The sequence below is a fragment of the Pongo abelii genome, chromosome 4, assembly GCF_028885655.2.
Source record: "Pongo abelii isolate AG06213 chromosome 4, NHGRI_mPonAbe1-v2.0_pri, whole genome shotgun sequence".
NCBI lineage: Eukaryota > Metazoa > Chordata > Mammalia > Primates > Hominidae > Pongo > Pongo abelii.
The window spans coordinates 7906824-7921238 of NC_071989.2; the positions used below are offsets into that span (position 1 = coordinate 7906824).

Consider the following 14415-nt stretch of genomic DNA (forward strand, 5'->3'; position numbering starts at 1 on the left):
TTCAGAAAGGTTGTTTAGCTAAATGTCTAAAAATGAGCTTTCTATAAAATTTTCTTCTTCAAAGTTAACGAACATCATATTTAATTGATAGAGGCTGATGCAGTCTGTGCTGTGTGCAGAATGCAGAAATGCCCCCATCTGAGCAAGTCCAGATCGAGGGTCCTTCAAGAGCAAAAGGGGACTGTGTTGTACCAGTGCAAGTCAACATACTCATGGTACTGCCAGGCAGAGAACCATCATCCCATTTCAGATGAAAGGTAACCCATTTTTTTGCCCAGAGTGACTCTTCTAGTCCTCATACTCCAACAGAAGAGACCTCAGCATTGTCCCTGAGCAGTCGATGTCCTAGGTCCTCTCTGTGGCTCTCAGGAAGGGATTGAAAATGCTTGCTAGGGGTGAAGACTAAGCGCTTTATAGGACTTCAAAGCCTTTTTTACTTTCTTGTGCTTGTAATTTTGTCATCTCCTTTCCCGTAGTGGTAAGTAGTCATGCCTTTAACATTTGCATTTTTCTTTGGTGACACCAAAATGTGTATTGTCCTTTTTACTCTTAGGCCAGCAAGATCCTTTTCGATGCCCAGTACAATTAAAGGCATCCTCCTTTGCAAGTCAGGGCCTGATTTCTCCTCCTTTTTCTTAGTGTTCTTTCCACTTAGGACCTCCCCAAAATGGTAAGACCATGTTGCTGAATGAGGCTGCTCTTTTCGCCATCCTGTCCTCAGGCTGGCCCTCTCACGCTCTCCAGTGAAGTCTTTGAGAACCATCAGCAGGAATAGGATGACAGAACACAGGGTGGGGAGTTCTAAGTAGTATTAGAAGGTTCTCTTATCATATACTAATTTATTTCAATTCTTTTCGTAGAGTTTTTGTTACCTTTTAGAATGTTTGGAACAATACCACATATTACGTAGTTACATAAAAAAATTAAAGTCATTGGGACTTATAAAAAATATTATTTTTTAATTAAGAAAAATTAAAATATCTAAAGCTTGATATTAAGTTGAACACCCTACTAAACCTTATTTTGATGTTTAAAACTATGCCATTATACATAGACCTTTTCAAATTTTCAATTAAGTGACTGCTAAAAATAAAACATACCAAAACATAAAACATTTCAAGGTTTATTAGTGGATAGTTCAATATTTAAATACAGATTATTTAACCTGCTTTTGAAAGAATACCTACGTATTTTGAAATCACTGAATTTTTTTGATAATTTTTTAAAAACCAAACACTTTAATTATTTTAAATGTAAGATGGAAAATATTTCAAGCCTTAGTATTTTCAGTAATTCATGAAAGAGTAGCCTTTAATCTTTTTGGGATCATGACTTTATTTTAAATCTGAAAGCTGGGCACCTCCCTGCAGAAAACTGCACATACCTAGTAAGGGTTTGCTGAGCTCCTCACGTCTGAAGCCAACTCATGGACCCATTCCTAGAAGCCTTTGCTTTCAAAATTAGCCTTTGGGTAGAAACACTGATTTAAGAGTAAGAAAATGCATCTTATGTGGTTTTTAACTTTAGGAGTTGAAAGAAAAAATAGTAATATTTTACTTGAACACAAAGTTTATACATGCTCTTAACTATGATTTAAAACTAGAACTTGATTTATTTTGAGTATTCTAAATAAGACATGGATTTTGTTTTTTTTTTTAGGTAAGGTTATTTTCAGTAGTAGTGAATTAATAATTGCTTGTTTTTGTTTTTTTCTAGAACATCTTCCTAAACTTCAACCCAGACCATATTCGTGTGCAAGGTACTAATATTTATTCAGATAATATATAGCATTGTTTCTCCAAAATCTTAGGATACTCAGGCTTCCAAATCCTTAGAGTTTACTAATTTATTCAGTGAAAACTTACCTGATTTATGGAAGACAGTATCAGGCATAATAAAGCAGAAGAAGAATCACAGAGCTCCTGTCCTCTGGGACTTCATAGAATTTAAGATCTGGGGTGGCTTCCCACGGCCCAGCACTATGTTTCCCCACTTAGGAGTCTCAGGCTCCTCCACGTGCTTCCTGTGTTCGTGTGCCCAGCCACCTTCACTAAGTGGCAGCCGAAGGCAGGGGAGACAGAAAAGTTCCACTATAAAATATTTGATGAGTCCGGGCATGGTTGCTCACTCCTGTAATCCCAGCACTTTGGGAGGCCGAGGCGGGCGGATCACGAGGTCAGGAGATCAAGACCATCTGGCTAACACGGTGAAACCCCGTCTCTACTAAAAATACAAAAAATTAGCCGGGCGTGGTGGCGGGTGCCTGTAGTCCCAGCTACTTGGGAGGCTGAGGCGGGAGAATGGCGTGAACCCGGGAGGCAGAGCTTGCAGTGAGCCAAGATCGTGCCACTGCACTCGAGCCTCGGCAACAGTGATACCCTGTCTCAAAAAAATTAAAAAAAAAACATTTGATGAGCACTGGCTTATAGGATTCTCCCTGTGGCCTTCGTTCCATTGCACAGCCTCTACCATTTTCCCGTCTGGCTCTCTTTTGCCTTTCAGTAATAATACAAGAAAGTGCACCATTCTTTTGGTTGAAAAGGGAATTAAGAATGAACTCAAGTTCTTTTGCATTATTTACTCTGTAATGTGAAAAGAAATCTACTTTTGTAGGGATGTCTTTTAAAGATGTTTTTACTTTGAATTTTTAGTTTTCTCCTTTCTGGGTGTATACTTCAGTCACTTTCAAGTTTTATGATCTTACCAGTAGATAATGTATGGATATTTGTTAGAATTTATCCCGATTTCTTCACATCTTTATAATAAATATTGAGTGAATGAATCCTTTACATGAAGATCCTTAGGGCATATTAGTTTTTATAAATCTCACCTAGTCCTAGTGCAAGCAAATAAAATTGGAAACTTTCTTGAATAACAAAATGTAGGGTGTGAGAGTGTGAAGGTTGGGGGCAGTTTTTAATTACGTAATAATAGCTTTCCTCTGTGAGGATTTGGAAGGTAGATTAGAGCCTATAAGGAAATATTTCTAAACTGAATAAAAAAAGGATTGGTTTGACCCATATGTGTAGTAGTACTGATATCGAGTTCAAAACTTGTCTGTGTATCTTTGCAGCTCAAGTTTATTTCACCCAGGAAAGCTCCATTTTGTCTTCAATGTTGTGGAATTTGTGTCTACTGCCACAACAGAGGTTCTGCGGAAGGGAGTGTGTACAGGCTGGCTGGCCTTGTTGGTTGCTTCAGTTCTTCAGCCAAACATACATGCATCCCACGAAGACAGCGGGAAAGCCCTGGCTCCTAAGGTAAGAAATTAGTACCTTAACCTCAGCATTGTTAACTCATACTGTTTGTTTGATTAGAAAAAACAATGTTGTCTCACCCACATCATTCATTACTATCATAAGAAAATTTATGCTGTTCTTGAATTTTAAAATCTCTATTGCAAGAGCAGAAAACTGTTTACTTCCATGTACTCTTTAACTAGTGTGTGTATTTTCTGAATGTGTAAAGCATGAATTTTATATAGTACGGTCTTTGCTTGTCCTATTCATGGAAAAGAAGACCTTTTATGCTGATATTCTTGGTACATTGGCCTGGGGAGGGGTGGAGAACAGTCTAGGAAGTATTTAAGAGGGGTGATGAGAGACAGTCTCATTTTATGTTTAAGATGTATACTGCCTCTCAAATAAGTAGTTTTACATTGGGAGTCTGAGGGCAACTAAAGATTAATTTTATATTGTCCAATTTTGGCTAGTAGGATTCCCGTATCCCTGTTTCTCTGCTTTCGTTATCTGTGGTGTCTGACATCTGAACTTGTGCCATTATTGAGAAGACATATGGCTGTAAATACTTTTACAACACCTAGGAGTAAAAGGTTATGTGATTTTCTCAACAGATTATGGACGCTTTACACCTGGACTCAGTGACATCTTTTTATGTTTTGATACGGCACTCAGCAGAATTTCAAGACCATGTGTGTAGGGAACAATTTAAAGTTGTCCACAAGAATGGTTGAAATAAAGCAACATTTCAGGCTTATCATGAAGTCCTCTTTCTTCATGGTAATGAAGAAATCAGTGATTCACTTGGAGTGTTGTCTTAGGAGAAGTTTGGTTTCTTTAAGTTAGTAGAGTTGAAAGGTTCATAGACCTCAATAGTGCGAATTAAGACTTCCTGGGATATACTTGAGAAGATAAGGGATGATTGCTGCTTGAAATTGCCCTTTACCTTGATATTTTTCCAATCTGCTGCCTGGAACAGAGAGATGCTTTATTGTGTTCTCTATACATCATGTATTCATTATACATCAAAATATTAGGAACCTTATAGAAACTTTCTTTTTTGAGAAGAAATATTATAGTACTGATATACAAGTATATGTCACTTGGTGATTGTATAAAGATAGCAGATGATCTCCAGAACATTAAAAACAATGTGTGTCCATCGTGTATTGTAAACGCTAAGCATGGGTGCCTTTCGCCTACTCCTCCTTTCCTCCCTCCCTCTCTTCCTCCTTCCTTCCCCATTTTAACAGATTTTTATTGACTGTCCAATCTATATGCAGTAGAAGTGCAGATATGAAGGATATAATTTAAAACTATCTGAAATTACCTGTGCTTTTGTTGTGTTTTATTACAAATTATACAGAATGTTGACTTTTGCACGACCCATCACAGGCCCTGCCCTACTATGGCAGCTAGTACAGTTGTTCACAGATTAACCTTGCCACTGATGTTCAGCCTGGCTGTGTGAACAGAAGGACATCTGCCACATCTAAGCAGGAGCACTAAGCCTGTGGGCGTGGCGTAGCTTGACTCTCTTCTTCCTATCTGCCATGATACTCTCTCCATATAGACCCCCAAGTGAAGCAGCCCCACAGCCTTCGAGGAAGAGAGCCCCAGAACGTAGAAAGTGTGCTGTTGTCACAGGATCTTTGTACATGTGTTTTTCTTTTCTGCCAGGAACATGCTGTGGCATGGCTAACTCTCTTGATTCAGATCTTGGTCAAAGGTCTCATTGTAGACATGGGCCTTCTTTGACATTGGTGTTTGAATTAGCAGCTCACTGCCACACCCATCATTTCCTTACCCTGTGTAATTTTGCTTCCTAAGACATGGGAAGTCATTACCCATCATTCTGTGGATATATGTGATAATGTGTATGTTTATTTTCTTTTCCTTCCACTAGAATGTAAGTTCCATAAAGACAGGGGTGTTGTTTTGTTCATTTCTGTATCCCTAATGCCTGTCATAGTGAATACTTTCAGTAAATCTGTTAAATGAATGAAGCAAATAAGGCTAATGTAATGTTAACTAGTTTCATTCCCAAGTAAGAGCAGTAATGAGACACAGCTTTGCCATTCCTTCATTTAAAAGGTATGGTGTTCAGGCTCATCATTACTTCCTACAGTTGTCCTTGAGTTAAAAGTTAAAATGTATACAGTTACACCACCATGCAAGGTGGAGGGGAATCCTGTCATTCGTAAACCTCGGTATCACTGTGACTTTTGCATATGACAGTGAAAGTGGAAGTGAAACATACTCAGATTGATTCAGAAATATCTTTTGAAATTTTAACAAAAAGATTTTGATAATTATATGATTTGTTTAGTTATAACAAAAATAATTCTGGGTAATAGTGGACCCAGAATAGCAAATACAGCACCATTATCTAGAATATTTGGAGCAGCCCCTCAATTTCTTTTTAAGGTGCCTGACTTTTATTTAAAATTTTTCAACCTCATCGTGATGCTAATCTTTATTGTCTTCATATTTAGGGTACATTTCTCCATAATATATCCTATTGTCTGCCCACCAGAAAGCAGATCTTATCCATAGACCAAGAAACATGATTTGATTATCTGTTTAGAGTTCTACCTCAAAGACACCATGCCTATCATTTTTTAAAACATTTTTTATTTGAATAGGAAAGAAAAATTTGCAAGACAAACTTCTTTCTATAGTGACAAATGTGCTCATGGTTTCAATAAACTCTAGTGCCGCTATTTAGTGATGTTTCTTTGATGGGAATTTTCCCTTTCTGATTTGTTTAGCAAAGATCATCTTGGTTATATACTCTTGCCTAGGTTTTCTTTCATACTTACCACATTTGGTGTAATATTTCAGATATCCATCTCTCCTCGAACAACAAATTCTTTCCACTTACCAGACGACCCCTCAATCCCCATCATAATGGTGGGTCCAGGAACCGGCATAGCCCCGTTTATTGGGTTCCTACAACATAGGTATGTTCTTTTTTTGGCTAATGGGAAAATGTATTCCCGAGTAACCGTTTTTGTTTCTTTAGTCATTTTGAGGATAATTGGACTTCGATTGTAAAATTTTTATTTAAAAAATTATTATTCAGTGTGCGGTAACGTAATTTGTCACCATGGGAAAAGTAAACACACAATGTTGTAGAGATTGTGCTTTGTACTAGAACTTCCTTTTTTACTGTGGCACTTTTAGTTTTTTCTTTTCTCAGCTACACTGTGGTTTATAGCATATGTGGTTGGGGACAAATATTGGGCATACCTTCATACTGTGATGATATACAGCTGTTGTATCTATCCCTTAATTGGATACAATTGGTAGCGACAGAGATCCAATTTTAGTAAAAGTTTCAACATTAAACTCAAACATCAGTAATTTTCAACAGAATATTAATAAGTTTAACTTTATATCAAAAGTATTTGATATGAAATAAGTAAAATAAAATTGTACTTCTGTTTATATTTGTGAAGTAATGAGCAAGTCTTAGGTACTATTCGTCAGATAGTAGAGTCCTGTCCTTTGGACAGTTATTTTATTTCGTTTTAATTTTTTCCTTAAGGAAGCAAAAGCATAATCACAGATGTCTCTGTCTCATCAGTGTGTTCACCATTTCATAGACACTTTACACATTCTGCCTTTCACAGCCCTGAGCCACTTTTCCCTAGTACAAGTTCATTTATTCATAAAATTGCTATTAATGTTATTGAATGTAGAACTCTCTAGATCTCACAGTGTGATACTTTGAATTGTCCTCATTTTGTGTATGTCGTATGTAGCTGCCTCTCCACACACTTGCCTAGTGTGGCATCTGCTGGAGTGGCCATGACAGCCTGTGGAGAGTAAAATGCTAATTAAATGACTGAATGTTCAATTGCAGAGATGGATTTTACAAATCCATCTGAGTTTGTTGGTGGTAGTTCCTAATGAAAGAGATTGATTTTACATATTCTTTATATCACACACCTAAACTTTTTTTTTTTCCCACTTAGAGAGAAACTCCAAGAACAACACCCAGATGGAAATTTTGGAGCAATGTGGTTGTTTTTTGGCTGCAGGCATAAGGATAGGGATTATCTATTCAGGTATTGTACAATTCCAGTATTGTACTCAACCACTGAGTGTACAATTCTAATTCTCAGACTTTTTCAGCTTGACAACCTTTTAGTGATCCATTATATATTATATTTCAGAAAAGAGCTCAGACATTTCTTTAAGCATGGGATCTTAACTCATCTAAAGGTTTCCTTCTCAAGAGATGCTGTTGTTGGGGAGGAGGAAGCCCCAGCAAAGTATGTTCAAGACAACATCCAGCTTCATGGCCAGCAGGTGGCGAGAATCCTCCTCCAGGAGAACGGCCATATTTATGTGTGTGGGTGAGTCATTATCGTGCCTAAGTCGGGTAGGAGAGGGCCATCAGTGATGTCTGTAGAAGAAACAAAGGACCGAGAAGCCAATAATCTAGATATGTAGGGATAAGACATTTGATTCTTAAGTACAGGAATAGAAATAATAGTTCTGAAATGATTTTGGCATATTTAATAGCCCAGAAGTTGTTATTATCAGGAAAATAGTGGTGAAAGTTAATGCTTGCATTGTACATTCTTGGTACCATTTTCTTACCTGTTTTTAGCCTCTGAAAATTACACTCATGTTACTACATTAATCATGTGACTTGAAATCTCCAGATTGATTTTGTTGTGTATAAGAATAGGTGGTTTGTGCTGTTGTGAACTATTGATAACTAAGAAAGAAAAAGTATGATTTTTTGATGCTGAGAATGTGGATACTAGGATTCTTTTTCTTCTAGGCATAATTCGTGGTGATAAAGTTGAGATAAACCCAGAAACATTCTGTGTTACTAAATTTGATCTACTTTCTGAGGCAAGATCTGTTACAGGAACCTGTAATTGCCATGGAAAAATTGTTTAACGCTTATTTGCTTATTTTGATGAGACTCAAAAAATTTCTGCTAGTTAAAAAGGAGTTTTGAAGTAAGAAATTCACTTTTTCATCCAAACACATTCCTAGGATTTAACACATTCTCTAAGTCAGGTTCTTTTTTTTTCAACTATAATGCAGAAGACAAAATACTGGCGTTGTGACCCAGAACATATGGATAAAGATAATTGAAACAAGTTTCATGAAACAAAGCAACATTTTCTGTTTAGTTTTTATAACACATTCTGATCATTTCTCTTCCATTTTATTTAGTTTGCTTTAAAAGCTAGCTTTGGCTACTAAGTTGATTTCATGTCCTTTCAATAGATTTTGACTCCTAATTGAAAAACATTGCTTTAGGTCGATAAAGGGCAGAAATTCTAGACACTGTTTTGGTTTACATTTTCCTTCGCTTTTAATGAAGTATTTAATCTGCATTTTGTTTGGCAAGGACAGTGTCGTCGGTGGTCAAGTACAGGCTGGAGTTTTAGAGATGCACCTCTAAACAGTAGAGGCAGAGTTCATTGTACAGATCACAGATAATTGGTCATTGAGAACTTGGAGAATATCTTAAATGTCCATACTCTTAAAACATTATTCCAGAAATAGCTCCTCCCAATCACTGGTGCTTTACTTGTCACGTTTGTGAAATGCACTTGGAAGCATTAATAACAGTGGTCAGAGGGCTCAGAAGGAAACCCTGGGGCACGTGAACATTGATGGTCCATCAGGGAAGCAGGAACAAAGTAGACAGAAGGAACAGCCACTGAAGAAGCAAAATTGTCCCAAAGCCAAGAGGGTGCTGTCTCAGGGAGGGAGCCTATACTACTGATGAGTCAAATGAGAAGACAGTGGAGCAGGATCGTGGGGTATAAGTTCCCTGAGAATAGTGGAGGGGAGAGCCTCTTGAGACAGGTGAGACAGACACCTCTCAAGAAATTTCACTGTGAGGGGCCAGGACATGTTCAGTTCCTAACATAGTAGAATCTTGTCTGACACTTTGCTTCATTCAGCAAACACCTGAGTGCTGGCTAAGTGCTTGGGCATATTCAGATGTCAGTAGATACGAGGATATATTAGTTTTTCTGTTGAGGAATACCTGAGACTAAAGAAAAGAGATTTAATGGGCTCATGGTTTAGGCTGTAGAGGAAATATGGTGCCAGCACCTGCTTCTGGTGAAGACCCCAGGAAGCTTCCACTCTGACAGAAGGCAAAGGGGGAGCAGGCACCTCACATGGCAAGAGAGGGAGCAAGAGGTAGGGGGAGGTGCCGCACTCTGAAATAGCCAGATCTCTCAGGAACTCAGAGGGAGAACTCATTACAGCGAGCATAGCATCAAGCCATTCATGAGGGATCTGCCCCCATGACCCAGACGCCTCCCACCAAGCCCCACTTCTAACACTGGGAACCACATTTTAACATAAAGATTTGGAGAGGGCACACATCCAGACTGTATCAGAGGATAAGTGAGTTACACTTCCTGCCCTCAAACAACTTACTCCCTGGTGAGAAAGCTACATATAAACAGACGTTTCTAACGTTGGACGTGTTCCAGAGAGGACTGCAAGAGCACCCAGGAGGGGTACCGCCCTTTTCTTGTAAATTGAAGAGTTAAGATGTAGAAGCACTTCAAAAGGACCTGGCGCATACTAAGTCCTCAATAAAGGTGTCTGTTACTAACTGTATGTGTATAAAGACCTAGAAGTGTGCGCGAGATCTGGTTCCCTTCAGGAGCACGAGTCTACTGTGTGCTTTGAGAGTGGAGGGCAGGGAATGAGGGGTGAGCCGGCAGGTGGGCCGGAGCCAGGCTGGACCTCAGATGCTTCTCTGACACCTAGGAAATCCTTGGCCTACTGTCGGGACCTGGAGCCTGTGGAGGATTGGGAGCTGTAGAACTGTGTGGTCAGCTCTGTCTCCTAGAATAGTCACCGTAGGCAAAGGCCTGGCCTGGGCATGAGTGAGGCTGGGAGATCTGTGTGAGATGTTCCGAGAAGAGGGAGGGAAGAACTATGGTGGTACAGTCAAAGGGAATTAGACTTGTGAATTAAGGAGGATTTAGTAAAAATGCCTGTTTGTAAGCAGTCATCTTATTATTTTCTTTTCTAGAGATGCTAAGAATATGGCCAAGGATGTACATGATGCCCTTGTGGAAATAATAAGCAAAGAGGTTGGAGTTGAAAAACTAGAAGCAATGAAAACCCTGGCCACTTTAAAAGAAGAAAAACGCTATCTTCAGGATATTTGGTCATAAAACCAGAAATTAGAGAAATAAGCTTTTTTGACTGAAAGTGCTAAAAGTCAGCTTTACTAGTGCTGAGACTTTAAATTTTCAAAAGAAAATTTTCTTTCAACATTTCTTGAAGGAGATGGAGTGGGGATTGGATCATTTAACAATATAACAAAACTTCCTGATGTGATTTTACGTATCTTCCATCTATGCCCTTCCTGTGCCTGTGACTCTCCCCAGACTGCCCTGTTGAATTGAGCTCTTCTGAGCTAAGGCAGCCTTCAGTCTCCATCAGCGCCTCCTTTACTTGCCAGAGAACTTCACAGAGACTCTGTCCTTCCATGCAAAGGCTTCCTGAAATAGGGAGAGTGACTGAGTAGCCCATTCTTGTGACTTACAGTGCCAACATTTAAAAAAATATGAAAATGATTTATTTTTATATGATGTATACCCATAAAGAATGCTCATATTAATGTACTTAAATTACACATGTGGAGCGTATCTGTTATATGTTTATATAACTATCAAATGGTTATTTGTTACTAAAGCTATATTTCTGATAAAAAATATTTTAGGATAATTGCCTACAGAGGGATTTATTTTTATGATGCTGGAAATATGAAATGTATTTTAAAATTTCACTCTGGCATATGATTTATCTATCAGCATTACTTTTTTTTAAGTCACAATTTCAGAATTTGGGGACATTTGCATTCAATGTACAGGTACCAGTACGTACATATTTTAGTAAAAAGATACAACCTTTTTCTTCTCTTTTCACTCCTTTTATTTCTGCTGCTTGGCACATTTTTGAGTTTTCCCACATTATTTGTCTGCATGATACCACTCAAGCAGTGTCCTGGACCTAAAATACTGACTTCAGTTAGTATCCTTGGATTTTTAGATTCCCAGTGTCTAATTTCCTGTTATAATTTGCCCAAACAAAACAAAATATTATGATAACCTTTCTCCACTGTTCTAATATATATTGTATTTTTATTTGATAGCTTGGGATTTAAAACATCTCTGTTGAAGGCTTTTGATCCTTTTGAGAAATAAAGATCTGAAAGAAATGGCATAATCTTAAAACTTGGTAAGTTTTTGTAGCTGTGTGATCTCTTCATTATTATATATTTTATAATAGAAACCAATCTAAAAATATGGGATAGGAAAATATACTAAGCAAGTACTATGTAACATACATAATTACATGTGTAGGTTGTATGTATCAGCCAAGATACACAGGGTGAAAACATTAAAAGAGACAAAAATATTCCTTATTAATAAGATACAACAATCAAGAACTTGTGTCCACCTACCAATACTGTCTATAATTACATGACCCAAAACTTTTATCTATAAAAAGAAACTGACAAATAGTCAATCATAACTTGGTGTTGGAAACTGACCTAAGCCAATTTGCTTATACACAGCATCCAAATTATGTCTAGAAACTGCTGGATTATCTAAGTTTTAGGTGGGTATCGTTCAACTGCTCCCCACAGCCTTACGAGCTAGGGATAGTGAAAATACATTTCATTGTAAATGCTGCTGTGCATACAGATATGTATTTATTATCTATTATTTATTATTTTTATTATTTATTATTATCTATGATTTATTAGTAATCAGGCACAAAACAGTTCTACTGTCCTAGTTTCTAAGCCTAATGAAGTTCCAGCTGTCTCTTTAGGCACTCCACCACATCTCGCAGAAGAGTTTACTCGAGGTGCGTCACAATGTGGATGTGACTACTCCAGGGGCAAAATTTTGTCCTTACTATGAACCATCCTCTAACCTAGTGACTGGACATGCTATTTCAGTTAAGCCTCAGGCATCACCCTAGGGCCTTGCTAGATGAAGTCTTTAACCTTGTTTATGTAGGGGTAGGGAGTAGTTAGCAGTGAGGGACCTTTTCTAACCTGCTATTCTAACAAGCCACTGTAGCGCTCATTATTTTTCATAGCCAGTCTTCATACTGATCAGTGATAAAATTAACAAAAGAGCTTGTAGTAGGCAGTTCTGCAATGTGACATTTCTGATTAGAATGCTCACTGCATCTAGAGGGTTCCTTTTTGTGGTTCAGACTTATACAGTGTTTGTGGATTATTCTAAAGTGAGTTACACTGTTGTACTGAAACAATCATTCTATTGAGTCATAAACTACCAGATAAAAAATAAAAAGAATTTGGATTTCACCGCAAACTATATGACATATATGCTACACCCAACAAACTGGGCACCCACGTTGATTTCAAATACACTTGAACCATTTTAAATCATTGACCATGAACTAAGCCATAAAGGAAAACTCAGCAAATTACATGAAATAAAGCGTTGTTCACTGACTCTAACGTAATAAAAAACTAACTGCAAAAAAACCCACAAAGGCCACAGTGGAACATTTTAAACACATGCAGATGATTCATAGCTCAAATTATTAAATGTACACATGGAATTCAGGCGAACAATACCCAGGGGGAGAATTCATCTATTTCACAAAGTACTGTGCACCCAGTGGCCAAAATAGTTAAAACACCTTTGTTTTCAGGGAGCTTTACATTGAGGAGAGACGTAAAATAATAAATCCATGAATTGCATGGGGTCTGAGAAGGTGATAAAGGCTATGGAGGATGACAAGTCAGAGTAAATGGGATGTGTGGCCTGCAGTCTTGGAGGGTTGGTGTGACTTCATACTCAGGGAGTCTCTGAAGGTAAAAACTTGAAAAAGATAAAAGAGCCAGCCATCATGAGTATCTTGTGGAGGAAGAAGTCAGAACGAAGACCCTGAGATAGAATGGTTACAGGAAATGTGTCTTAATCCAGACCCCAAGAGAGAGTTCTAGGATCTCGCACAAGAAAGAGTTTGGGGCAAGTCCATAAAGTGAAAACAAGTTTATTAGAGAAGTAAAGAAACAGAAGAATGGCAATTACAGAGAGCAGCTCCAAGGGCTGCTGGTTGGCTATTTTTGCGGCTATTTCTTGATAATATGCTAGGATGGATTATTCATGAGTTTTCCCAAGAAGAGGGGGGGATTTCCCCAGAACTGAGGGTTCCTCCCACTTTTAGACCTTAAAGGGTAACTTCTGGATGTTGCCATGGCATTTGTAAACTGTTATGGTGCTGCTAATCCATTATAATTAGCGTATGATGAGCAGTAAGGACTACCAGAGGTCACTTGTTGCCATCTTGATTTTGGCAGGTTTTGGCTGGCTTATTTACAGCATCCTATTTTATCAGCAGAGTCTTTACACCCTGTATCTTGTGATACCAATCCTGCTGCCCTCCTATCATCCTGTGATTAAGAATGCCTAACCTCCGGGGAATGCAGCCCAGTAGGCCTCAGCCTCATTTTGCCCTGCCCCATTCAAGATGGAGTCACTCTAGTTCAAACGCCTGTGACATAACTGCCAGGCAAGTTGGAACAGCAAGGAGGGCATTGGGTACTGAGCAGTGACAAAGGGGGAGACTAACAAGTAATGACTACAGGAGAGAAATGGGGAGGTCTGATAATGGTTTCAGATCGTCATAAGATTTTGGCTTTTACTCTGAATACAAATCCATTTGGTCAGTGTTAACCGTGGAAGGTATTTGAGTTACCAGCAGTGAATCTGTATGGGTCTGCAGCAACCTCAATTCTTGCCTCCTCTAAAGAAATAATTCAACTGAGGGGCATAAGGCAGAAAAAAGACCGAGGCAAGTTTCAGAGCAGGAGTGGAAGTTTATTTAAAAGGCTGTAGAGCAGGGAAGAAAGGAAAGGAGAGAATGCTTGGAAGAGACCCAAGCTGGCACCAAGGTCAAGTGCCCTGTTTAACAGTGATGTTAGGACTTTATAGGTTGGCACTTTTCCCACGATTCTTTCCTTAGGGTGGGCTGCCCGCACACTCAGTGCCTCCCTTACCCTTGGGAAGTGAGCACCTGCTGTGTGCTTAGGAAGCTGTGCGCATGCCCATTTTTAAAAGTTAAACCACAGGCTTTATTCTGACTTGACTTTTCCCACCAACATTTTTCTGTTCTA

General features: G+C 38.5%; 1 protein-coding gene across 5 annotated transcripts in view; it reads left to right on the forward strand.

Annotated features, from left to right (window-relative positions):
* The window catches only part of MTRR (5-methyltetrahydrofolate-homocysteine methyltransferase reductase), a 32352-nt gene extending 20867 nt beyond the window's left edge, over positions 1-11485 (forward strand). For 4 of the 5 annotated variants that reach the window (XM_054555194.2, XM_009240580.4, XM_054555196.2 and 1 more), the window contains exons 10-15: positions 1717-1759; positions 3074-3260; positions 6084-6202; positions 7220-7312; positions 7421-7603; positions 10276-11485. In XM_054555194.2, coding sequence (XP_054411169.2) covers positions 1717-1759; positions 3074-3260; positions 6084-6202; positions 7220-7312; positions 7421-7603; positions 10276-10420 — 770 coding nt within the window. In that variant the 3' untranslated portion in view covers positions 10421-11485. 5 annotated transcript variants of the gene reach the window in all.
* Positions 11486-14415: the final 2930 nt, after the last annotated feature.